At 45.5% G+C, this 26,603-nt stretch overlaps 1 protein-coding gene across 1 annotated transcript in view; it reads left to right on the top strand.

Moving 5' to 3' along the window:
• Positions 1–26,603, top strand: part of ALDH1A3 (aldehyde dehydrogenase 1 family member A3) — an 87,607-nt gene that overhangs the window by 14,825 nt on the left and 46,179 nt on the right. The window contains exons 2-4 of the mRNA XM_082253059.1: positions 9,247–9,351; positions 15,112–15,252; positions 18,491–18,620. Coding sequence (XP_082109185.1) covers positions 9,247–9,351; positions 15,112–15,252; positions 18,491–18,620 — 376 coding nt within the window. The remainder of the gene's footprint in view (positions 1–9,246; positions 9,352–15,111; positions 15,253–18,490; positions 18,621–26,603) is intronic.

Genomic DNA, 26,603 nt, shown 5'->3' with positions numbered 1-26,603 from the left:
CATAGGTACATTGATCCAGCATTATCTGGTACAATTTTCCTTTAGATTTATCAAACCCATATAATTGCATTCAATCAGGCTGCACTACATAGTTGAAGGTAAATCTAAAGGAAATTGAATAAGAAAATTGTATAATGTGAAGCCAGTTTTGGTCTACCTTTGGGCAGTGGCAGCTGGTGCTCAAATTTTTTTTTGGGGGGGGGGGGGCGCAAACAGAATAGAATCTAATAGGCTTTGCGGCAAAAAACACGGCAAAAAAATGCATGACTTTGAGGTCACAAAAGTGTGAAAGGGGCCTTCAGTAATCAAAGTACTGTATAGTGTGCCCCCATCAATGCAGAGTTACTACAGCGTGCCCCCATCAATGCAGAGTTACTACAGCGTGCCCACATCAATGCAGAGTTACTACAGCGTGCCCCCATTCAACGCAGAGTTACTACAGCATGCCCCCATTCAATGCAGAGTTACCACAGCGTGCCCCCCATCAATGCAGTGACCAGCATGCCGTGCCCCCTTCAATGCAGTGACCAGCATGCCGTGCCCCCATCAATGCAGAGAGACTTACCTGCAGCGGCGGCATCTCCTCAGTGCCCCAGCGTCTCCTTGAGTCCTACCGCCTCCTCCTCGGCCAATGGCATGCGTTCGCCTTTCGGCCAATCAGGAGCGGGTCTCGGACCCGCTTCCAGATTGGCCAGGAGGAGGATCCATGTGACAATAGCGAATTTTCATTTGCTATTGTCACACAATGGGTGGGCTCGGGGCGAACTGCTCTGCGCCCCGGGTCCACCCTCTGCTGAAGCCTATTAGAGCCTCGGGCTCTAATCAGATGACTAAAAAAAATTAAAAATCCCATTGAACTCCATGTGTCCAGCGCACCGCATGCAGATTAGGGGGCCGGACGCATGGATGGGTCGGGGGGGGGGGGTGGCGCCCCTACGCCCCCAACACACCGGCCGCCACTGCCTGTGGGATGATCCCTATGGAAGCTGGAAATCACTGTAGTCCAGTGATCTCCACCAGGGCCAGGACAAGAGGTGGGCAGGAGGGGCGGCTGCCCTGAGTGCAATGATTTATTGCAGGGATGGGGGAACCCTGACCCTAACCCTATGGGAATGGAGGGCGCAGTTTAGCATCTTTGCCCTGGGCACTCAATGACCTTGTCCTGACACTGATCTCCACTAGCTTCCAGGTGACGTGCCGAGCAGCTGCCCTGATGCTTACTGAACACATCAGCTGCCCTGATGCTTACTGAACAAGTTGTTTGCTTAGCATGGGCGCCATGCAGAAAACCCTCCACCTTGTCCAATCAGAAAATGCTTTTCATTCATTGAGAAGATGGAAAGTGTTTTCGGAATGGCACCTGTGCTTTGTGAGTGGCTGCAGCTAATTGGACGCAGCCACTGCTCAGCTGACCATTTTCCACCGGAGGCTTCAATTTTTCAGTTGAAGGATGTTGGTTGTGAAGGAGCTGACAGGCCACCCATTAAGTAAATTGCTACCAGTTCTTCAGGAACCAGCCACACATTGCACAGTGTATGACCAGCATTAGATTGTAGGAACAATAAGCAATGTAGTAAAGCTGGATTGAACTGGTGTCATCAATTCCCATCCGATCCATTAGGGCAGTGGTCCTCAACTCCGGTCCTCAGGGCCCACTAACAGGCCAGATTTTAAGTATTACCTTGGGAAAATGCAGACTAGAGAACTGCAATCACTGAGCAGCAAATGATATCACCTGGGATGTATTTCAGTTATCTTGCAAACCTGGCCTGTTAGTGGGCCCTGTAGGCCAGGGTTGAGAACCACTGCATTAGGGGACTACAGGAAGCTCACATAAAATAGCTCGTGGCACTATTAAATACACCTTTAGGCTCCATTCACACTTGTATGACTCCAAAGTTTTCAGTGCAACTTTGGATTGGTGCAACTTGGATACACCTTTGGCTTTGACCAGTGATAATGGACAACTGTTGCATTGTATAACATTCAGGTACGACTTTCATCCAACTTTTGAGGGTTAATATTGAGGTCTATGGCCCTCAAGTTGTATGAAAGTCGGACCAAAGTAGTGCATGAACTACTTTGAAGTCGCTGCAACTTTAAGTTGAACATATATGAATGGTAATCATTGGAAAGCATGGGGAACCACTTGTCATATGACTTTGATGTCCAAAGTGGCATGACAAGTCGCACAAGTGTGAATGAAGCCTAAGTGCCGGTTCACACTAGGTCGCTCCGACTTAGGGGGCGACCTGTTAAGTCGCGTGCAGCGCGACTTGGCCACGACTTGCACGGACTTCATATAATGAATGTCTATGCAAGTCGCTCCGAGGTCGCCCCGAAGTAGTACAGGACCCTTTTTCTAAGTCGGAGCGACTTGTGTCGCTCCTATTAGAACGGCTCCTGTACCGCACAATGGGAGCGCGACGGACCGCGACTTGTCAGGCTGACAAGTCGCGGTCCAATTCGGACTAGTGTGAATGCGGTCTTAGGCCCCTTTTTCAGTTTTTCAAGCAGACCTGATCGGATGCTCCATGCATCCCTATGGAGTGGCGAATGTCAGTGGTGACATGTCCGCTGACACCCGCTGCTATCTGATCCGATCCTGTCCATGAAATCCGAAGGGATGGAAAACCTATTTTCTATCCATCTGGAGGATCGGATCAGATAGGATTGGATGAAAAGGGACAGGCGGTCTGTTCTCATCTGATCTCCCATAGAGGAGAGCGGGGCTCTGACAGGTCTGTCTCTGCAAAGTAAGGGGGATGGAGCTGTCATCCGCCTGCTAAGCGGGGATCGGCGGATCGATCCCCGCTAAGCAAAACGGAGTCCATCAGGCGCACCGCCTGTGTGAAAGGATCCTTAAGGATTGGTAATGAATTAATAACTGAATTAAATAAAGATATCTTGTGTAAGCCTACAGCTTTTCTTAAAGGATTCACATGGGCGTTAGAAATCAAAGTATATGTAAACGATCACCTTGTAAAACAACCCATGCAGTTTATTTATTTATTTATTTCAGGTACTTATATAGCGCTGTCAATTTTACGCAGCGCTTTACATAAACATTATACATTCACATCAGTCCCTGCCCTCAAGGAGCTTACAATCTAAGGTCCCTAACTCACATACATACATACACATAGTAAGGCCAATATTATACAGGATCCAATTAACCTACCAGCATGTCTTTGGAGTGTGGGAGGAAACCGGAGTACCCAGAGGAAACCCACGCAGGCACAGGGAGAACATGCAAACTCCAGGCAGGTAGTGTCGTGGTTGGGATTTGAACCAGCGACCCTCTTGCTGCTAGGTGAAAGTGCTAACCACTACACCACTGTGCTGCCCTCATAGGTGTGCGCAGGGGGTGTGCCAGGTGTGCCTGGGCACACCCTAATCACTACGCTGCAGGATGGAGAGTGGGAAAAGGGGCTAGTAAATATGTAATTTACTGGTGCCTTCCTTTTCCAAATGAACAATGTGAACCCAACTAGGTTTACTATGCTTCAGTTTGTGAATGAACAGGAAGCCGCTCAGCACAGAGCACTTCCCATTCATTTACTGTCCAGTGCAGCTGAGGCTGCAGAGAAAGGCTTGTGTGTTTGAGCTTTGGGGTGCACAGCCTAATGCAATAGGCTGCGCACACCTATGGCCGCCCTAAAATAGAAATGAAAGGTAAAACATTTGTGTATACACATCTAAATGACATTATAAATACCCCTTTCCCATTTTTTATAAGTGATCACATACCCTCTGTTCTCAGCTACATAGAGAGGTGAGGATGGAGAAAAAGCATCACACTGGTTTTCCTGGTGAATGGCTGTGTGTGTGTGTGTGTGTGTGTGTGTGTGGGGGGGGGGGGGGGTGGTCACGTCAGGACAAGTCTGATCATTGGAGGAGAGCACATACAGCACAGCTAGAGAACTGACCACGCTGTGCTTAGTATGGTCAGTTTTTAATAGTAAAGCAGAGGGACTGGCAGGAACACCAGGGATTTCACACAAAGGAAGCAAAACAAAGAGAACAGGATACTTTCTCATACATGTACATGGTACAGCAGCCACTTATCAGGAGTATGAAATGTTGGGAGGAGAATAGGAAAAGCCCCCAGGGGTTTTAATGCAGCAAAAATAATGAGACTATAAGCATATAAAAAATTCCGTCTTTATTGAAAAAATAGATAAGAAAAGTTAAAATTTCAGAGACGTATATTATGAGCTCTGGTTACAGAAAAACATTGCAATGGTTGTACATTGCTAAAAAGCAAGGATCACGGTCACATTTACAGATCATCACATTTAGTCGAAAAAACACTAACGCGTTTCGACCTATAGGGTAAGGTCTTCCTCAGGGGGTATGTGATGTCATGTCTGTGATGAGTATCTAAAGACCAGAGAACATATCCATAACTGAAGGAGCATCCCCAAAAAGAGAGGGTACATCCATACTCCTGCAGGGGTGAGTAAGGGAGTGCATTGGACTACAGGGAGTCACACATGTGGCCCACCACAATGGTATGGAGATGTGAGGAGCTAGACCCTATCTGCCAGCGTTCCTGGGAATGTGAATGGGTGTAACCAGCATCACACTGGTTTTCTTAGTGAATGACAGTGTGTGTGTGTGTTGGGGGGGGGGGGGGCATGTCAGGATGAGTCTGATCATTGGAGGAGAGCAGACACAGCACAGCTAGAGAACTGACCACGCTGTGCTCTCATGCTTAGTATGGTCAGTCTTTAATAGGAAAGCAGAGGGACTGGCAGGAACACCGGGGATTTCACACAAAGGAAGCAATAAAGAGAACAGGAGACTTCCTCATACAAGTACATGGTACAGCAGCCACATATCAGGAATATGAAATGTTGGGTTGACATATTCTTTTAAGTTTGTGCAAATACTGTATTATTTTTTTTTTCTCTTTTTGCACATTTGGAAAGTGTTAAAAGATATTAAGAAACTTTTCTTGAAGCTTTCTGACTTCCTGCCAGTTGCTGAAGGGGTTGAGTTTATCTCTTTCAATGCCAAACACAACACTTTGTAGAAAGCAACTATTTTGCATTGAGATCATTTCCAGGGGTTGTTTTAGGCTGTTCTCCGGCTGCTTCATTGGAATTGTTTTTATTGTTCTTTGAAAATCCAGTTATCTATCTTTTTTTTCTTGTAAATTGAAATTGAACAATCCGAAAAATTCCTCTGAACATAAATTCAGACACTACAAAGGTTTTACACTTGTCAAGCAGCCCTCTCATGTTTGACAGGTGCTTGCTAAAAGTTTGCAATGCCATATTAGAGCATTTATTGCATGCTGGACCTCTGCGACCCTCCCGAGCATTGCAAGTAATGCAAACATCACATTGATGTCAAATGTTCTAGATTTGTTGGGTCAGTTCTGCATCTCAGACCTCCGTTCCTGGGTCACAGCATCGCACCTGTTAGTGTAGCGTTAACCGCGGTAGACTGGAACAGCCTATAGGTCTATAGGTTCACGGCTGGGGACCAAGAAGTAGCTTGAGCACAGGTAAAGGCAGACTGGAGCAGTTTACAGGTTTACGGCTGGGGACCATGAAAAAACTTGACCACAGCTAAAAGCAGACTGGAGCAGTCTACAGGTTCACGACTGGGGACCATGAAAAAACTTGAACACAGGTAAAGACAAACTGGAACAGTCTACATGTTTACGGCTGGAGACTATGAATAAAACATGAGCACAGGTAAAGGCAGACTGGAATAGTCTACAGGTTTATGGCTGGGGACCATGAAAAAACTTGAGCACAGGTAAAGGCAGACTGGAACAATCCACAGGTTCACGACTGGGGACCATGAAGTAGCTTGAGCACAGGTAAAGGCAGTCTGGAACAGTCTACAGGTTCACGGCTGGGGGACTATGTAAAACTTGAGCGCAGGTAAAGGCAGTCTGGAACAGTCTACAGGTTCACGGCTGGGGTCCATGAACAACTTGAGCACAGGTAAAGGTGGACTGGAACAATCTACAGGTTTACGGCTGGGGATCATGAAAAAACTTGAGCACAGGTAAAGGCAGACTGCAACAATACACAGGTTCACTACTGGGGACCATGAGGTAGCTTGAGCAAAGGTAAAGGCAGTCTGGAAAAGTCTATAGGTTTACGGCTGGGGACCACGTAAAACTTGAGCACAGGTAAAGGCAAACTGGAACAGTCTACAGGTTTACAGCTGGGGACCATGATAAACCCATCTCTTTATTCATATCGTAATTGAATGTTATTAAAAATTACCTTTCCTTTTCAATCTGCAGCAGCTGTAATTTTCTGTAAAATGCAATATGGCGACCTGGAGGCGTTCTGTACGCAGATACGCCTCCCATGTATGTCATTTCCTGTTTGTGTGATTGGCTCACTGATTTTCCCAGAAGTCTGCACTAAGATCAAAGTCAGATTTTGGGCAACCCCTGCAACAAAAATGTAATTTTTAGTGAGATACTCCCAAAGGGAAATAACAACCAAAGGGATGCAGACCCTGCCACGTGCAGCAGCTGATTGATAATTATACAATCACTCCCTTCCACATTCATTTTGCACATGGACACAGAAAAGCAAACAGTTATTATTTCAGAATATATCAAGCAAAATTAGGGCAGCGCAGATCCTCTAAATAATTATATACTAATGAAAAGAACTAGAAGTCCTAAAAGATGGAGAAAATCAGTCCATAAGTCCAATCTGTGTTGAATAAAGATGTAGAAAATAACGGCTCCACACAGTGAACTCCCCTCCACCAGATAGCACACATATGCCCTCACCTTATAATTAGACCACTGTTTCACCAGAGGTCAAAAATCTTTTTAATATATTTTTCTGGGATTTCTGCTGTGTGTCCTGGGTCGGTGTTCAGCTGGCATTTCCATTTATATTGAGTCACACTTACCTGTCTGCGCTGATTGTTTTTCTGTTTATATTATTTCAGAATAACAAAAGGTCAGAATCTGCAACAAAGTTTGGTAAACTCCCTGCAATGTACAGAGATTACACCAGAGAGGAATTATTATTTTTCAAGTGGAGTTACTCTTTAACCTCTTTGCGCCTGCGCCTCCCGTCCCTTTAAGCGGTTTATGGCGCTGAGAGGCGAGGAGGGGCTTAAGATCATGTGACCACCATGATTGGCTGTCACGGCGGTCACGTGATCCGAAAATTCCAGATCACAAGCAGCGATTGGGAGCTTTTGGTTAGGTGCCGTCCCCTGTGCCGGCGTGGCTCTAGTGACAGCAGTTCACGCAAATATGTTGTTGCTCGGTGCTGCTGGATGAACAACAGCAAAGTAGCTTTTTATACTGTGAAGTATATGTGTGCATTATACCTATCTATGCAGCCGGTGGCGCTGTGGTGTTATAATGTAATTTGAATCTATGCTGTATAATGTAATGAAAGCAAGTGTTTTTTCCTCAGTGTTCTCTTCCTGTTTTCAATGCTGTAGGACAGGGGTCTCCAAACTTTGGCCCTTTGCTTGCCTTTATCTTGCCCTCTGGGCACTATTCCTCTCACTAACACCATTAATGGGGCACTACTCATCCTGCTAAGACCAATAATGGAGCACTATTTCTCCCACTGACACCAGTAATGGGGCACTTTTCCTCCCACTGACACCAATATTGGGGCACTATTCCACCCACTGACACCATCAATGGGGCATTATTCCTCCCCTTGACATCAATGATGGGGCACTATTCCTCCCACTGACATCAATGATGGGGCGCTATTCCTCCCGCTGACACCATTCATTGGGCACTATTACTCCCACTGACACCAATAATGGGGCACTATTCCACTGACATCAATGATGGGGCACTATTCCTCCCACTGATAACAATGAAGGGGCACTATTCCTTCCATTGATACCAATAATGGGGGACCATTCCTCCCACTGACACCAATGATGGGGCACTATTCCTCCCACTTACACCAATGATGGGGCACAATTCCTTCCTGTGACACCAATGATAGAGTACTATTCCTCCCACTGACACCAATGATGGAGCACTATTCCTCCCACTAACACCAATGTTGGGATACTACCCTTTCCACTGACGCCAATGATGGGGCACTATTCCTACCACTGACACCTATGATGGGGCACTATTCCTCCCACTAACACCAATGTTGGGATACTACTCTTTCCACTGACGCCAATGATGGGGCACTATTCCTCCCACTGACACCAATGATGGAGCACTATTCCTCCCACTGATACCAATGATGGGGCACTATTCCTTCTACTGACACTAATGATGGGGCACTATTCCTCCCACTGATACCAATGATGGGGCACTATTCCTTCTACTGACACTAATGATGGGGCACTATTCCTCCCACTGATACCAATGATGGGGCACTATTCCTTTTACTGATACCAATGATGGGACACTATTCTTCCCACTGATGCCAATGATGGGGCACTATTGCTCCCACTGACACCATGATGGGGCACTATTCCTCCCACTGATACCAATGATGGGGCACTCATGAAAGTAAAGCTGTTATATGTATTCAAGAAGCTTCCAGCGCACCATTTCAATACTCAGCCAACAGGTGCAAAGGACCAGGCACAGAGAGGCCTGGCACCAAGGGGTTAATTTGCTGAATAGACATTCTCGACTTCTTTACTAAGTCAACCTTATTGTTTTACTCTTTATTTTATTATAATTTTCAAGCTGTCTGCACCCCCGTGGAGAGATTCGCCCTCTCTGTGGGTTCTGCCCTTGATACAGAAAGTAATGAGAAAATGAATCCAAATAAATCACAAGCCAAACACTAATCTCACGCCGTAATTACATGTAAAATCCGTGTACACCAATAAAAGCCTACAAAAAAAAAAAGGCGTTCAGGACTCTTGGAACCTGTTGCTCTACCACCCTCCTCCGCGGATCACTTTTGAGAGTGGTGGTGGAGACTAATTATACCCATTCCATCCAAAGTTAAAAAAAAAAAGCTATTGTATTCTCTATAACATTATCCACAGGCGCTCAACCTGTGGCCCTCCAGCTGTTGTGGAACTACAAGTCCCATGAGGCATTGCAAGGCTGACAGTTTCAAGCATGGCACCCATAGGCATGATGGGACTTGTAGTTCGACAACAGCTGGAGGGCCGCAGGTTGAGCACCCATCTAACCCTTTAATGCAGTCACTAAATATAAATCAGAAAGTAATTGAGACATGGTAGGTATTTCTTTTGTATATATTTGGAAATTACCAATGGATCCGTCTTCTCCTCCTACAGATCTTTATTAATAATGAGTGGCATCAATCAGTGAGTGGCAGAACATTTCCTGTGCACAACCCCACCACAGGGGAGAAGATCTGCGATGTACAAGAAGCAGATAAGGTGAGAACCGAGTGCTATCCTTTGGTATATTATTGGGAGACACCTTGATCATTATCATTTGTGAAGCCTAATCATTTTTATACCACTTTTACCGCTTCAGGACCGGAAGGTTTTCCCCCTTAACCACTTTACCACCGGAGGATTTTCCTGCTTTACATCCAGGCCACTTTTTGCGATTCGGCACTGTGTGTGACTTTAACTGCCAATTGCGCGGTCATGCAATGCCGTACCCAAACGAAATTTACGTCCTTTTTTTCCCCACAAACAGAGCTTTCTTTTTGTGGTATTTGATCACCTCTGCGCTTTTCATTTTTTGCGATATTAATAAAAAAAAGCGACAATTTTGAAAAAAATAACAATATTTTTCTACTTTGACAGTTAAAAAATATCCAATATATTCAATTTTTGTCATATATTTAGGCCAAAATGTATTTAGCTACATGTTTTTGACAAAAAAATTCTCAATGAGCGTATTTTTAACCGCTTTAAGACCGGAAGATTTTACCCCATTCCTGACCAGGCCATATTTTGCGATTCGGCACTGCGTTACTTTAACGGACAATTGCGCGGTTATGCGACACTGTACCCAAATTAAATTTGTGTCCTTTTTTTCCCCACAAATAGAGCTTTCTTTTGGTGGTATTTGATCACCAGTGCGATTTTTACTTTTTGCGCTATAAACAAAAAAAAGAGCGACAATTTTGAAAAAATAACAATATTTTTCACATTTTTTTATATGAAATTCCCCCCAAAAAAATTTTAAAATCAAAATTTTTTAACATTTTTGGCCAATTTGTTTTCTGCTACATATTTTTTGTAAAAAAAATTGCAATAAGCTGTGGTTTGGTTTGGTTTGCGCAAAAGTTATTGCGTTTACTAACTATGGGAAATTTATGTCATTTTTATTTTTTATAACTATTAATGGCGGTGATCTGCAATTTTTTTTGCGGGACTGCGATATTACGGCGGACAGATCGGATCCCTAACTGACATTTTTGACATATGGCATTTTTGCGATACGGCACTGCGATATTTTAACTGGCAAATGCGCAGTCATGCAACGCTGTACCCAAATAAAATTCTCCTTTTTTTCCTCCACAAATAGAGCTTTCTTTTGGTGGTATTTGATCACCTGTGCAACTTTTATTTTTTGCACTATAAACAAAAAAGAGCAACAATTCTGAAAAAAACAATATTTTTCACTTTCTACTATATAACATTTCCAATAAAAAAAATAAATAAATATATAAATAATAACTTTTTGAAATTCAGACAAAATATGGGTCGGAAGCGATGTCCCCACTCCGAGACACAATTGAAGAAATTCAATGAAGCGCGGGTAAACGGCGGGAGTAACTATGACTCTCTTAACCACTTAAGCCCCGGAGGATTTGGCTGCTAAAGGACCAGGGTTTTTTTTGCGATTTTTTACTGCGTGACTTTAACGGACAATTGCGCGGTCGTGCGACGCTGTACCTAAACGAATTTGACGTCCTTTTTTTCCCACAAACAGAGCTTTCTTTTGGTGGTATTTGATCACCTGTGCGATTTTTTGATCACGCGCTATAAACAAAAAAAGAGCGTAAATTTTGCAAAAATAACAATATTTTTCACATTTTTTTATATGAAATTCCCCAAAAAAAAAAGTAAAAATCAAAATTTTTTAACATTTTTCGGCCAATTTGTTTTATGCTACCTATGTTTGGTAAAAAAAATCGCAAAAAGCGTATTTTGATTGGTTTGCGCAAAAGTTATCGCGTTTACTAACAAAGGGAAAGATTTTTGTCATTTTTGGTGTTTTTTTTTTTAACGCGTAATGGCGGCGATCTGCGATTTTTTTTCGGTACTGCGACATTGCGGCGGACAGATCGGACCCTTGACTGACATTTTTGACACTTTTGGGGGTACCAGTGACATTACTGCAGTAATCAGTGCTATACATATGCACTGTTACTGCAAAAATGACACTGGCAGGGAAGGGGTTAACTTTATTAGACAGGGAGGGGTTAAGTGTGTCCTAGGGGCGTGATTCTAACTGTGTAGGGACATTCCTATTGGTGTAAAAGCAAAGATCAACCGTTCTACATAGTAGAACGGACAGATCTTCACTTTTACACAGGGAGAACTGACAGGCAGCTTGTTTACACAAGCTGCTCTGTCTTTCTCCCTTCACAGGAGCGATCGCAGTGTGACTGGCGGACATCGAGTCCGCCGGTCACACGCACTGACTTGTCTGTGAACGAGCCGCGGCGGGCGCGCGCCTCGGCGGGCGCGCGCCCGCCCGCGATAGGCTCGCAAGTCAGTGACAGGCGAGTGACGTACCGATACGTCACTCTGCCTGGCCGGGGCTGTATATAGTATAGTATATAGTCGTGCGGCGGTCGGCAACCGGTTAAGGTAGCCAAATGCCTCGTCATCTAATTAGTGACGCGCATGAATGGATGAACGAGATTCCCACTGTCCCTACCTACTATCTAGCGAAACCACAGCCAAGGGAACGGGCTTGGCGGAATCAGCGGGGAAAGAAGACCCTGTTGAGCTTGACTCTAGTCTGCAACTGTGAAGAGACATGAGAGGTGTAGGATAAGTGGGAGGCCCCCGCCCTCGTGGCAGGGGCGCCGCCGGTGAAATACCACTACTCTTATCGTTTTTTCACTTACCCGGTGAGGCGGGGGGGCGAGCCCCGAGGGGCTCTCGCTTCTGGCTCCAAGCGCCCGGCGCGTGACGGGCGCGACCCGCTCCGAGGACAGTGGCAGGTGGGGAGTTTGACTGGGGCGGTACACCTGTCAAACGGTAACGCAGGTGTCCTAAGGCGAGCTCAGGGAGGACAGAAACCTCCCGTGGAGCAGAAGGGCAAAAGCTCGCTTGATCTTGATTTTCAGTATGAATACAGACCAATGTGACCCCATTGGGGTGCCTGGATGGGCTGGGCACCGCTCTAATAGCTGAAACTTAATGATATGCCTGCATATAAATCAGCTGTTCAAGAAATCTGTTGATTTTATGTAAACTTTTGGTTTTCCATGTGGTGTCCATTCACATGTTAGATTTGTTCAACTTCACTACTTGTTCTTCTATGTGTAGCACCCTACAGGTAGGTGCTAGGTAAATGTATAGTGGGCCTTGTCTGCCTAACAGCAAGGCTGTGATTTAATAGTCAGGGTGTCAGGGCTTACAGATGTGCCCACTGAAGGGAGAAGTATCCTCTCTGGCTCCTGTGAGAGGCTTCTCATAAGGCAGTGTGGGAAGCACAATAGGGGACACATCACAGCTTGTAACTACCCCAGAAGGCAGATTATTCTGCAAAGGATTCTGGGAGTGGGTATAAGCTTGGGGGAAGTGCGTGCCACGGTGTCTTTGGCGGGAGCAGAGTCCCAGGAAGGAGAGTGCGGCTGTCTCTCCTCCTGTCTGAGGAAGGCGGATATCTCGGGGTGTCGCCTGAGAGTCCAGAAAGTGCTGAGCTGAGGGGATCCGGTGTGCCGAGAACCAGCGGAGAGCGAGAGAGGGGTCCAGTCCCAGGAAAGCCTACACAGGTCGTGAGTACTGAGGATTGCCCCTGGGGGTCTGCCTGGAGTCAGAGGGGACCACTCTTGTCAGCTAGCTGTAAAGGGGGTACCTAGGTTGAGGACCCTGAAGCTACAGAGGGGGTACATAGTCAGTGAACCCTGAAGAGTTCAAGGTTAAAGGGGGCACCTGCAGTTTGGGCCCTGAATTGTACAGAGTGTGCCAGTTAAAGTGACAGTTATACGGAATTCTACATCATACTACCTCAAGCTGTGCCAGGCGGGGGGTAAGAATCCAGTGACTTTCACAGTACAACAGTGTCAGGAGTTCTACAGTTCTCAGTCTTGATCTTCTGGACTATAAGTCGAGGATTCAGCACTTCTTCAGATTGTTCTTAGTGTCAGTGAGCATTGGCTGGCACCGGTTGGCATCAAGGAAGCGCCAACGGGCATTTTTCAGAAGCAAAGTCCCAATTGTAGTTAGTTTAAGCCTCAAGGAGTATCCCAATCATTCCCTTCTCCCATCCCCTTTATTCCAATAAAAACCACAAACAAAGATGCCGGAGTTGTCGCTGCTTCAGTTATCACACCCAGGGTCGCACCTCACATGGGTTGGAGAGATTACCGGTACTAATGGCAGACCCACATCAGGCCATAGTCCTGAAAACCTTGCTACATATGTATTCAATTTCTACTGTGAAAATCTTCAATAAAAAATTTTTGAAACAAAAAAAAAAAGAAAAATGTAAAAATCAATTTTTTTTCATCATTTTAGGCCAATTTGTATTCTGAGCCCCACCTGCCCCAAAGCACCCCCGCCCCCCGTTGAGGGCATGTGGCCTTAGATAGTTCAGGAGGGAGAGAGGCGCTCGCTTGTCCATCCGTCCCCCTTTCCTGACCTGCCAGGCTACATACTCGAATAAGGGCCCGGAATGGACAGGGGCGGGGCGATCTGAATTTTCTATTACCGGCATTGTTTTGTTTACATTTCAAAAAAGCCCACTTACAGCTGGTGACTCATTGGTTGTTAAGGACATAGCGGCTGGCCTCCCGGCATGCTGCTTAACAACCAGCTATTCTTCACACAGAATTTGAATTGGTTGATAATTTTTCGACCAATCCAAATTCTTAGGGTCCATGTACACGGGACGTTGTTAAAAGTCCCTTTGAATGCTGGAATTTTTAGGACGTTTGAAACATCCGTTCGGTCGCGTTTGTACCCGCGTTTAGCGGGCGTTTGTGGGAGTTTGCGTTTAGAACCGTTCCTAGAGGTCAAAAAAATTATTCCCCTTTAAAATGGAAAAACGCGAACGCCAAACGCGGGTCATCGCGTTCGGTCGCGTTCGGTCGCGTTTTTGCGTTTGAAACGCCGGGAAACACACGTTCGAACGCAAATAATTGCGTTCTAAAAAAAGTCCCTGAACGCAACTGCCCGCAAACGACCGCAAACGACCTGGTGTACATGGACAGATAAGATAAAATGTAGATGGGTTCAGGGGCTTCTAAAAAAAAACGCCCAACTGCTCCTAAACGGCCATTTCCAGCGTCCCGTGTACATGGAGCCTAATCGTTGTGAAAATTTGGAATTTGTTAGAAAATGAATTTGTATTCGGACCGAAACGAATTGCACATGTTTAATCCCTATACTGTCCTTCCTCCACTGAAACCTCACCCTACGCTAGGCACATTCTTCCATGGTTCCTGTCCCTGACCTTGCCTCTACACAAAATGGGCACCAACAGAAGGGGAGAGTGCTATTTATTAGCACTGCCCACACTAAAGATGGCCACTGAGGTAATTCGGGGTAGCAGTGTCCAATCGAACAGCTTGTCTACTGATGACACCTAAGGAGGCCACCCCCTGTCCTCTTCTCTCTCTACATGGTGGCTGCATAGCAGCGCCACCTGTGCAGGGAGATGAAACTACACCTGCCTACACATGCAGCTGCAAGGTGAGGAATTTTTTGACTACACCTGATTGGGCTGGTGGCCAGTCATGTGACCGCTTCCCATGGGTTCATCCCGAACCTTAGCTTATTAATACCGCTAAGCACAGAAGGAGTCCAGGAAATCAACACTCATGGAAGAGTCCATATCTTGGGGTTCCTTATCTACTGGTCAGGGGACAGTGATCTAGGCAGGTGTCGGTGGTATGCAGTAAAGATACAGTACATGTGAGTACTGAAGGGGAGAGGGGATCTGCTGGATAAATTGAGGTGATTGCTGAGGACTAAATGATGTTTGGTGATGTTCAACAGGCAGATGTAGACAAGGCGGTGGAAGCTGCAAAGACGGCTTTTCAGAAAAGTTCCCCATGGAGAAGACTGGATGCCAGTGGAAGGGGAAAACTGCTGCACAAGCTGGGAGACTTATTGGAGAGAAACCGAGTGATCCTAGCAGTAAGTCTTTCCATATGTTATTCACCTTTTTTTTTACTCTCTAATCACTGTTATAATATACTTTCTAAAGGTGAGTTATCAATGAGCCTAAAGTCTGCTGCACTCAGATTTTTTAAAAAAATTGGGTAAAATTTGTGAGATAAAAGGAAATCCCAGTATCAGTTTTACAGAGGTGTATGCCATTGGAACATCAGTTTCCCTGCTCAGATGGGCTTTTGTTATTAAGGAACTTCTCTCCACTCCATGTTTTTTCCCCTCTTACTTATATTGTTGGGTTATGTTCAAAACATACAGTATATTCACTCATCTAGAGAATACAGCATTGTCCTGCTGCGATTCACAGTTCAGATGACATAGCCTAGATCTTGCACCGCCATCTTGGTCCTCCACATTGATGGTAGCTGGCTCTTTCTTCTGGGTTTAGGCAGGCAACTTCCGGCTGTTCTGTGTCCCTGGTCCTGCAACCTCTCGGGAAATGTGACGTGGTATCCTAGGCGGCTGCAGGACCAAGGACACGTCATTCCTACCTTTGCGAGAATGGCGCTGGGGAAGGGTGGGGGGTGGATCAGGATAGGAGGATAAATTAAAAGAAAGGGTAAAAAACACAGAAAAAAAACATTTGCAGAGGGGGAGGGTTGGAAGGGAACAAGCAACCTTTTGGGAGTGAAGGTCCACTTTAAAGAGTCACTAGGGTGAGGGGAACTGCTGTAAGTATATGTGCAGCTATATATATATATTTATATATATATATATATATATATATATGTGTGTGATTTCCAAACCTTTGTGTCATAACCAAATTCTGAATCCAGGTGGTGTCAGGGAATCCCTCTTAGCTCCATCCTCATGTGTTCCTATTAAACCTACATCATGATGGGCAGCCTCACTGGCCAATAGAAAGGCAGAGGATCCAGGAAGGAGGGGGCAATCTACAATACAGAGATGCTGAAGCTTTGCTTTTCAGAAAGGCCCAGCATTGGTCAATACAAGAAGGCCGATGTACGTATGTGCACCTCTAGGCTCCTGCACCTCATACCTACAGTCAGGGCTTTTTTTTCTCAGAAAATAGGTACAGGAACTCAACCACAAACCCCCAAAAAAACCCTCCCTCACACACACACCTTCCAAACTGCATCAAATAGTGGGTGTGGTCAAATTTCACTAACAGTGGGAGGGTTTTAAAGGGGCATTGAATACAAGGAGTGTATTATGTACAGAGTGCAGAGTTTGGGGGGTGGTTGCACACAGAGTGCAGAGTTTGGGAGTGCGCTACGTACATAGTGCAGGGTTCAGGAGTGCACTCCATATAGAGTGCAGAGTTTAGGGGTGCACTACACACACAATACAGAGTTCAGCCTTTTCCACAGCTGCTTACCTCTGCATTTCCATCCACATCTCATTTTCACCTCTCTTCAGCTCTGACCTAAGCATAAAACCCCCTCTCCACTGCCCCATCTTCCTGTCCGTATTCACAATTTGCACTGCAATCTGTGAACCAATCATCCGTGTCATTTACTTTGTATTGACACCCGCAGCGGTTCGCAGAAGGCAGTTTGAACCACTGGCAATTCAGGTGCAATGCGGGAACCCGTACTGGATTCGCAGGGTTTCCCGCATCACACCCAGGGCCGTGCTAGACTATTTTGATAGATCAGCTACTTGCGCCCCCCAAAAAAAATAAATCAAAATTAATTCAATAATTCTATCCTGCAATATACTAAACTGATGACCTATAGGGGCTTTGCGTGCGTGCACCCATGAAACGGCGAAAAACTTCAGGTCCCTATATTTTTTATAGGTAATGTTTCAAAAGCCCCTACAGGAGATCAGATTAGTGTTATGTAGTAATTCCGATGCTAGAATTATTGCTCTCACTCCGGCGTGCACTGTGATACATAACATGTGTAGGGCAATCACATTGTTTTGTTTGTTATCTGTCTCTTTTAATGTTTAAAACTTTTTTTATATTTGATTTTTTTTACACAACCATTACAAAGGGGACCAATAGCCCCCTATGTGATAGCATATAGGTGACAGGTACTCTTTATTAGACATTCAGGGTCTATTAGATGTCTCCTCTGTACTCAGCTACAGGTGATGGAACACAGATGGTGTTTCATCAGCTGCTTCCCGGAGCACAGCTCTTGTAGAATGGCAGTGCCGGTCCATTAAGTGACGTAATAAACATCACTTCCTCGTCCTTGCTCAGGAGGGAGGCTCAGCGGATGGATGTCCATGAAGCTCCCGCCATCTTTCCCAGGGCCCCCCCCCCCCCCCCCCATGACCGCACCAGGCCCACAGGTGGGATAGCGGAGTCCGGTAAACAGAGACTGAGCCAGGTGGAGGGGGGGGGGTGTAGCCAGGTTGGGGGAGGACGAGGGGGGGGGGTGCAGCCAGGTGGTGAGAGGAGGGAGTCAGTGGACAGGAGAGGGGGGGTTCAGCCAGGTGGGGAGAGGACAGAAACAAGTGGACAGGAGAAGAGGGTGCAGCCAGGTGGGGGAGGACGGATCCAGGTGGACAGGAGAGGGGAGGTGCAGACAGGTGGGGGGGGGGACAGAGCGAGGTGGACAGGAGAGGGGGGGTGCAGCCAGGTGGGGGGCGGGAACAGAGCCAGATGGACAGGAGAGGGGGGTGCAGCCGGGGGATGGACGGAGCCAGATTGACAGGAGAGGGGGGTGCAGCCAGGTGGGGGGAGGGGGAGTAGGGAGCCAGTTGGACAGGAGAGGGGGTTTACTTGGCACTATGTTATATGTTAAATCTAAATATTGGTGTAACATATTGCAAAGGTGGAGTTAGCCTTTAATAATGCAACCTGGGCTTCCATAACACCTCAGCAGTGCCACAGGCTGATCGCCTCCATGCCACGCTGCATTGATGCAGTAATTCATGCAAAAGAAGCCCCGTCCAAGTAATGAGTGCATCCTATACTGTACATCGACAGACTTTTCAGTAAGCCAACATTTCTGTATTAGAAATCCTTTCTTTTATTGGTCTTATGTAATAGTCTAATTTTCTGAGATACTGAATTTTGGGGTGTCACTAGCTGTAAGCCATAATCTTCAAAATTAAAAGAAAGAAATGCTTGAAATATATCACTGTGTGTAATGCGTCTATATAAAATATATGAGTTTCACTTTTTGAATTGAATTACTGAAATAAATTAACTTTTTGGTGATATCCTAATTTTATGAGACGCACCTGTACAGTATATATCCCTAATACTAATGTTCTTTTTCAGACTCTGGAAACAATGGACACGGGGAAACCTTTTCTTCACGCGTTTCTCGTAGACCTGGAGGGCTGTATCCGAACTTTGCGCTATTTTGCTGGCTGGGCTGACAAAATACAGGGGAAGACAATCCCGGTGGGTAAGTCACAGAATTCTTTCTTGCAAGAAATGAAATCATGTTCATAACAATTGTTACTTTTAAAGCGGTAGTAAACTGCGGCAGCTTAAAAGAAAAAAAATCCCCTGCAAGGCAATGGTATAATGCGCATCGCATACTAGCACATTATGAAATACTTACCTTAGGACGAAGCCCTCCAGCAGTGCGCTGTCACCGCTGACAGGACTTCCATCTTCACCTGGTCTTCTGTCCAGGTTTGTGGGCTCCGACAGCTTAACCACTTTAGCCCCGGAAGATTTGGCTGCTCAATGACCAGGCCACTTTTTTCAACTTGGCACTGTGCGACTTTAACTGACAATTGCGCAGTCATGCAATGCTGTACCCAAACAAAATGTGCATGCTTTTTTTCCCACAAACAGAGCTTGATTTTGGTGGTATTTGATCACCTCTGAAATTTTTAGTTTTTGCGATATTAATAAAACAATAGCAAACGTTTTGTGAAAAATTGACATTTTCTACTTGGACTGTTAAAAAATATCCAATATATTCAATTTTTGTCATATATTTAGGCCAAAATGTATTTAGCTACATGTCTTTGACAAAAAAATCCTCAATGAGCGTATTTTTATCCACTGTAAGACCGGAAGATTTTACCCCCTTCCTGACCAGGCCATATTTTGCGATTCGGCATTGCGTTACTTTAACGGACAGTTGCGCCCACGCGGTCGTGCAACGCTGTACCCAAATGAAATTTATGTCCTTTTTTCCCACAAACACAGCTTTCTTTTGGTGGTATTTGACCACGTGTGCAATTTTAAATTTTAAAAAAAAAGAGAGACAATTTTGAAAAAAAACCCCAATATTTTTCACATTCTGATATATAACATTCCCCAAAAAAAATGTATAAATCAAAATTGTTTAACATTTTAGGCCGATTTGTTTTTTGCTACATATTTTTGGTAAAAAAAAAATCACAATAAGCGTATTGTGATTGGTTTGTGCAAAAGTTACGGGAAAGATTTGTCATTTCTATTGTTTTTTTTTTTTTACTAGTAATGGCGGCGATCTGTGATTTTTAGCGGGACTGCGACATTGCGGAGGACAGATCGGACCCCTAACTGACATTTTTGACAGGAGGAGGGGGGGTTCTGTGACACAGACAGAGATCGCAGGTTCAGAATCCTGTGATCTCCTCCTGTCTGTCACAGAGAAGATCCGCCAGGTTTGTTTACACAAGTGGGCGGATTTTCTCACTCTTTCCCCGCCGATCGGGGAAGAGAGACGGTGATCGCCGCCTCTCCTCCTCCAGCCGCCGAGACAGCTAGGAGTCCAGAGACGTACGTCTACGTCGCTGGACACAGGCATGCCACTGTGCCGCAATAGCAGCACAGTGAGCAGTCCTAAAGTGGTTAAATATGATGCCATTCCCACAAATGCATATGCGAGGCACAGGCATGGCACAGCGCTTCAAGAAACAGCACAGGTGGCCGTTCCTTCAGAGCACATGCGCTGGTGACGTCACATCTCCTAAATGTGAATTAATTTTACCTACAGGTATGCCTTATTAAAAGGCTTACTTGTAGGTAAAAATCACAAAGCGGATTTACCAACGCTTTAAGAGTAGTGGATGAAATCAAATGTACTTAAAGCTATAGTTTAGGCACGCCACATTTTCCATAGTTAAGTTGCGCCAGCTTGGACTTATGCAAGTCTGCAAAGTATATCAGATGTCCTCATCACAGTGTCCCCATACATCAGTTGTCCCCATCCACCAAGTGTCCCCATCACAGTGCCCCCTTACATCAGGTGTCCCCATTACAGTGTCCTCATACAGTAGGTGTCCCCATCACAGTGCCCCCTTACATCAGGTGTCCCCATTACAGTGCCCCCATTACATTAGGTGCCCCCATCACAGTTCCCCCATACATCAGGTTTCCCCATCATAGTGCCCCCTTACATCTGGTGTCCCCATCACAGTGCCCCTACATCAGATGTCCCTATCACAATGTCCTCATACATCAGGTTCCCAATAACAGTGTTCCCATACATCAGGTTCCCCCCATCACAGTGTCCCCATAAATCAGAGTTGTGCCCTCCCTTCCCCCTTGTACTCATAGACCACAAATGCTGTTCCCACCTGCAATGAAGGCATCTCCTTCTTCCTGAGGTGAGTTCTCAGTCCCAGTGCTGGCCCTCTTTCATCCCCTGCAGGAGAGAGGACAAAGCTGAATATTCTTTCCTGCAGAAGCTAGCTGCTGCTCCTTCTAACAGGAGTGACATTGCAGTTGCTCCTATCAAAGAAGAGCACCACAAGTGGGTAAATTACCTGTGCAACCCCCCCAACACAGCGCCTGCCACTCCCCCTTGTCCTGGCCCTGATCATGGGGCCCCCATGCACCTGGGGCCCCTGGGCAGTGCCAAGGTGCGCCCAATCATTAAAACGGGCTAGAACGGAACCATAGCCCACACTGTACTTGTGGACTTCCATCAGTATATGGCTTCCTCCCAGTCGTGAACATAGATTTTCCAGCCGCCCCTATACAAAGCTAGCTGACAACTTAGCTTGTATAAGTTTTGGAACCTTCTCCTTTATTGAACAACGTACACACTTTATATATAGCATGGACATCCCCCTCCTGATCAGATTACCACACACACAGGTCAGGGGTTGCCTGATGACATTATCATATGCAGATAAAATTGTATACAGAAATAGAATTAACTTGAACTAAGTATCTAGCCATTTGGACAGAAACAATATGTGAGTTCATTAACAATTAACAATGGGACAGACAGGCTTAACAGAATACACATTACCTCACTACACAAACAATAGGGAGAGTCTGTCTCTGACATTGAAGGACATGGAATACACATTACCTCAATACACAAACAATACGTAGAGCCTGTCTCTGACATTGAAGGACATGGAACAGAAGCCAATGTGATTAGCTCTTTCAATGAACATGTTCAGAATCAAACAGGAATAGCCTTCATATATTTCTCGAGATACATGGCTGATAGATATTACTGTCCCGCTTGAAGCAATCCAAACCATATTCCCAGTGTCCATTAAGTATCTGTCTTTCACTCCCAGTGACAGTGAGTACTGTCACATGGCCCTGTTGGCAATGTGTAAACATACAATTCTACAGGTAGAGAGCATGCGCACCTAGTGCTCTTGGAGTTGCCTGAAGACCCCTGGGATATATGACCTTCATATCCCAGAAGTCAGTGGGAAGTGGGCAGTATCAGTGATGTCATTCTCGCCTCGATGAAAATTACAGAAGTAGAGGGTGGGAATCTTAAAAAAGGTATTTAGCAAAAAACAAATATATGCGATTCTGTCAAAGGGGGTGTATGAAAAAAATATTGGGGAGTTTGATAAATGAGGGTGAAGTTCTGCTTTAATCCTCTAGCATCTGCTTAAATCCTAAATACAGTATATTACCATTGTGCACTGTTCTAAATCATTTGGTGGAGGGGGGATTATGGTGTGGGGGTGCTTTTCAGGGGTTGGGCTTGGCCCTTTAGTTCCAGTGAAGGGAACTCTTAAGGCGTCAGCATACCAACACATTTTGGACAATTTTATGCTCCCAACTTTGTGGGAGGAGTTTGGGGATGGCCCCTTCCTGTTCCAACATGACTGCTCACCAGTGCACAAAGCAAGGTCCATAAAGACATGGATGAGCGAATTTGGGGTGGAGGAACTTGACTGGCCTGCACAGAGTCCTGACCTCAACCCAACAGAACACCTTTGGGATTAGATAAAGAGGAACTCCAGGCACCTATAAAAATACAAAAGTCAGCAGCTACAAAAAGTGTAGCTGCTGACTTTGAAAAAAACAAAAACAGCCACTCACCTGTCCCACGGTCCAGCAGAGAGTTCACTACAGCCGTCTTCTTCCTCCGTCCTCCCTTCGGCAGCGCCAGCATCTTCACTATGGGCACCCGGCTGTGACAACTTGCGGCTTCGCAGCCAGGCACCCACTGCGCATGCGTGAGTCTCTGTATTGGTGGATGCGGTCTTCTGGGACCTGTCAGTGTCCCAGAAGACTGCAGGGGGGAGGGAGGAAGAAGAACCGCGACGCTGGGAACGGGGGTGGGAGCAGGTACCTGTCAAAACCGGGTACCTGCTCCCCCCCCCCCCCTCCTCAAAAGTGCCAAGTGTGTAAGACTTCCCCTTTTGGGTGAAGTTCTGCTTTACTTAATTAGAGCAGGGACTGCGAGCCAGGCCTTCTCGTCCAACATCAGTGCTTGACCTCACAAATGCGCTTCTGGTATTCCCATAGACACACTCCTAAACCTTGTGGACAGCCTTCCCAAAAGAGTTGAAGCTGTTATAGCTGCAAAGGGTGGGCCAACTCAATATTGAACCCTACGGACTAAGACTGGGATGCCATTAAAGTGCATGTGAGTGTAAAGGCAGGCGTCCCAATACTTTTGGTAATATAGTGTATCCATTTTCTGTGAACTGACACTTTAATAAGTCGAAAAACAACACAGCGGTCTATGTATAAGAGCCCTTTCACAGTTTTTCAAGCGCTTTGGCGTTAATAAAAGTATCTGAAAAGCTTATGAAAACTGCTTCCCATTAACATCAATGAATGCTTTCACACAGGGGCGGTGCGCTCGCAGTAAGGTGAAAAAAATCCAGCATGCAGCAACTTTAGAGCATGTTTGGAGAGCTACAAAAAGCACCTCTCCATTGAAATGAATGGGAAGCGCCTGAAAAGCGCCCAAAACGTTTTTTGGAAATGTTTTTTAAGCCATGTGTCCTTTAACCACTTAAGCCACGGAGGATTTGGCTGCCTAAAGACCAGGGGGTATTTTGCGATTTTTTACTGCGTGAGTTTTAACGGACAATTGCGCGGTCGTGCGACGCTGTACCTAAACGAATTTGATGTCCTTTTTTTCCCACAAACAGAGCTTTCTTTTGGTGGTATTTGATCACCTGTGCGATTTTTACTTTTTGCGCTATAAACAAAAAAAGAGCGTAAATTTTGAAAAAATAACAATATTTTTTACATTTTTTGATATATGAAATTCCCCAAAAAAAAATGTAAAAATTAAAATTTTTTAACATTTTCGGCCAATTTGTTTTATGCTACATATGTTTGGTAAAAAAAATTGCAAAAAGCGTATTTTGATTGGTTTGCGCAAAAGTTATCGCGTTTACTAACAAAGGGAAAGATTTTTGTCATTTTTGGTGTTTTTTTTTTTAACGCGTAATTGTGGCGATCTGCGATTTTTTTTGCGGTACTGCGACATTGCGGCGGACAGATCGGACCCTTGACTGACATTTTTGACACTTTTGGGGTTACCAGTGACATTACTGCAGTAATCAGTGCTATACATATGCACTGTTACTGTAAAATGACACTGGCAGGGAAGGGGTTAACTGTATTGGAGAGGGAGGGGTTAAGTGTGTCCTAGGGGCGTGATTCTAACTGTAAAGGGACATGGCTATTGGTGTAAAAACAGAGATCAACGGTCCTACATAGTAGAACCGTCTCCCTTCACCGGAGCGATCGTGAGTGACCGGCGGACGATCGGGTCCGCCGGTCACACGCACTGACTTGTCAGTGAACAAGCCGGTGCGGGCGCGCGCCCGCCCGCAATTGGCTCACAAGTCAGTGACAGGCGAGTGACGTACACCTACGTCACTCTGCCTGGCCGGGGCTGACCGCCGCAACCGGTTAACCACTTCTGGACCGGAAGGATTTGCCCCCTTAGTGACCAGGCCATTTTTGGCGATTCGGCACTGCGTTTCTTTAACTGACAATTGCGCGGTCATGCAACACTGTACCCAAATAAATTTGATGTCCTTTTTTTTCCCACAAATAGAGATCTCTTTTGGTGGTATTTGATCACCTGTGCAGTTTTTATTTTTTGCGCTATAAACAAAAAAAGAGCGACAATTCTGAAAAAAAAACAATATTTTTCACATTCTGCTATAGAACTTTCCCAAAAGAAAATGTAAAAATAAAATTTTTTCATCCTTTTAGGCCAATTTGTTTTCTGCTACAGATTTTTGGTGGAAAAAAAAAATCCCAATAAGTGTATTTTGATTGGTTTGCGCAAAAGTTATCGCATCTACAAACTAAGGAAAAGATTTATGTCATTTTTATTTATTTATTTTTTTACTAGTAATGGCGGCAATCTGCAAATTTCTAGCTGGACTGCGACATTGCGGCGGACAGATCGGACCCCTAACTGACATTTTTGACACTTTTGGGGGGACCAGTGACATTACTACAGTAATCAGTGCTAAACATATGCACTGTTACTGTAATAATGACACTGGCAGGGAAGGGATTAACCCAGGGGCGATCAAAGGGTTAAGTGTGAGCCAAGGGGATGTTTTCTAACTGTGAGGGGGATGGACTTGTGGAATCAACACAGAGACCTGTGATCCTAAATAGGAGGATCACAGGAGCTCTGTATTCATTCCAGAGAGAACAACGGTCTGCTGTGTTTACAATAGCAGACCGTAGTTCTCTCTTCACGGGGAGCGATCGTGGGTGCCCGGTGGCAATTGCGGCTGCTGGCCTGTGGATCGGTTTCCCTGCTGCCTAGTGGGAGCGGGCACACCCCCAGGAGCGCTTCTGTGAACAGACATACCTATACGTTTGTTCTTGCAGCCGAGCCAGCCTGCAGCAGTATATCTGTGGCGGGCGGTTGTTAAAAAGCGCACTGCAAATGCCTAAAAAACGCCTGAAAAGCGCAGCAAATGCGATACAAAAGTGCTCAGCGTTTATGGGCAGTTTAGAAGCGCCTCAATGTGAAAGGGCTCTAAAACAAATTCCCTAAACATTTGCACAGTCATCATGAATAATCCCTGTAAGGAGCCGAATATGTTTATTTCATAGGATCATCATCTCCATCTAGTGGCCATAATGCAGTATTTACCTGAAATACCTCAATCAGAAAAATACTGCATTATGGCCTTTAGTTGGAGCTGATGGAAATAATCATACTGGACACATTATGGGTATTATTTGTGATGTCTGTGGAAATGCAGAGGCATTCGCACAGCAAGATTCCGTATCAGTGATAGTCTGCATCACGGAAAGTTCCAATGTAAAAAAGAGTAAAAGATTTTACTGATACATAAAGCTTAATTTTTAAAATATTCAGACCCTAATTTTTTATAATTAGACCCTATAAAATGCAGTAAACCACAGCAAATCATGGATGATGGAGCTTCACCTCATTCCCTAAGCTCTCCACAACCCCATACTGTCCATCCACAACCCCATACTGTCCATCCACAACCCCATACTGTCCATATGCATCCCCATATTGTCCATATGCAACCCCATACTGTCCATCCACAACCCCATACTGTCCATCCACAACCTCATACTGTCCTTCTACAACCCCATAAAGTCCATCCACAACCTCATACTGTCCATCCGCAACCCCATACGGTCCATTCACAACCCCTTACTGTCCATCCACAACCCCATACTGTCCATCCACAACCCCATACTGTCCATCCACAACCCCATACTGTCCATCCACAACCCCATACTGTCCATCCACAACCCCATACTGTCCAACCACAACCCCATACTGTCCATCCACAACCCCATACTGTCCATCCACAACCCCATACTGTCCATCCACAACCCCATACTGTCCATCCACAACCCCATACTGTCCATCTACAACCCCATACTGTCCATCCACAACCCCATACTGTCCAACCACAACCCCATACTGTCCATCCACAACCCCATACTGTCCATCTACAACCCCATACTGTCCATCCACAACCCCATACTGTCCATCTACAACCCCATACTGTCCATCCGCTACCCCATACTGTCCATTTGCAACCCCATACTGTCCATCCACAACCCCATACTGTCCATCCACAACCCCATACTATCCATCCACAACCCCATACTGTCCATCCACAACCCCATACTATCCATCCACAACCCCATACTGTCCAACCACAACCCCATACTGTCCACCCACAACCCCATACTATCC

This window comes from Pelophylax lessonae (genome assembly GCF_965119305.1).
Source record: "Pelophylax lessonae genome assembly, chromosome: 4".
Lineage (NCBI taxonomy): Eukaryota > Metazoa > Chordata > Amphibia > Anura > Ranidae > Pelophylax > Pelophylax lessonae.
The sequence above is the reverse complement of the archived record's forward strand: the minus strand, read 5'-3'. Positions and strand labels throughout refer to the sequence as shown.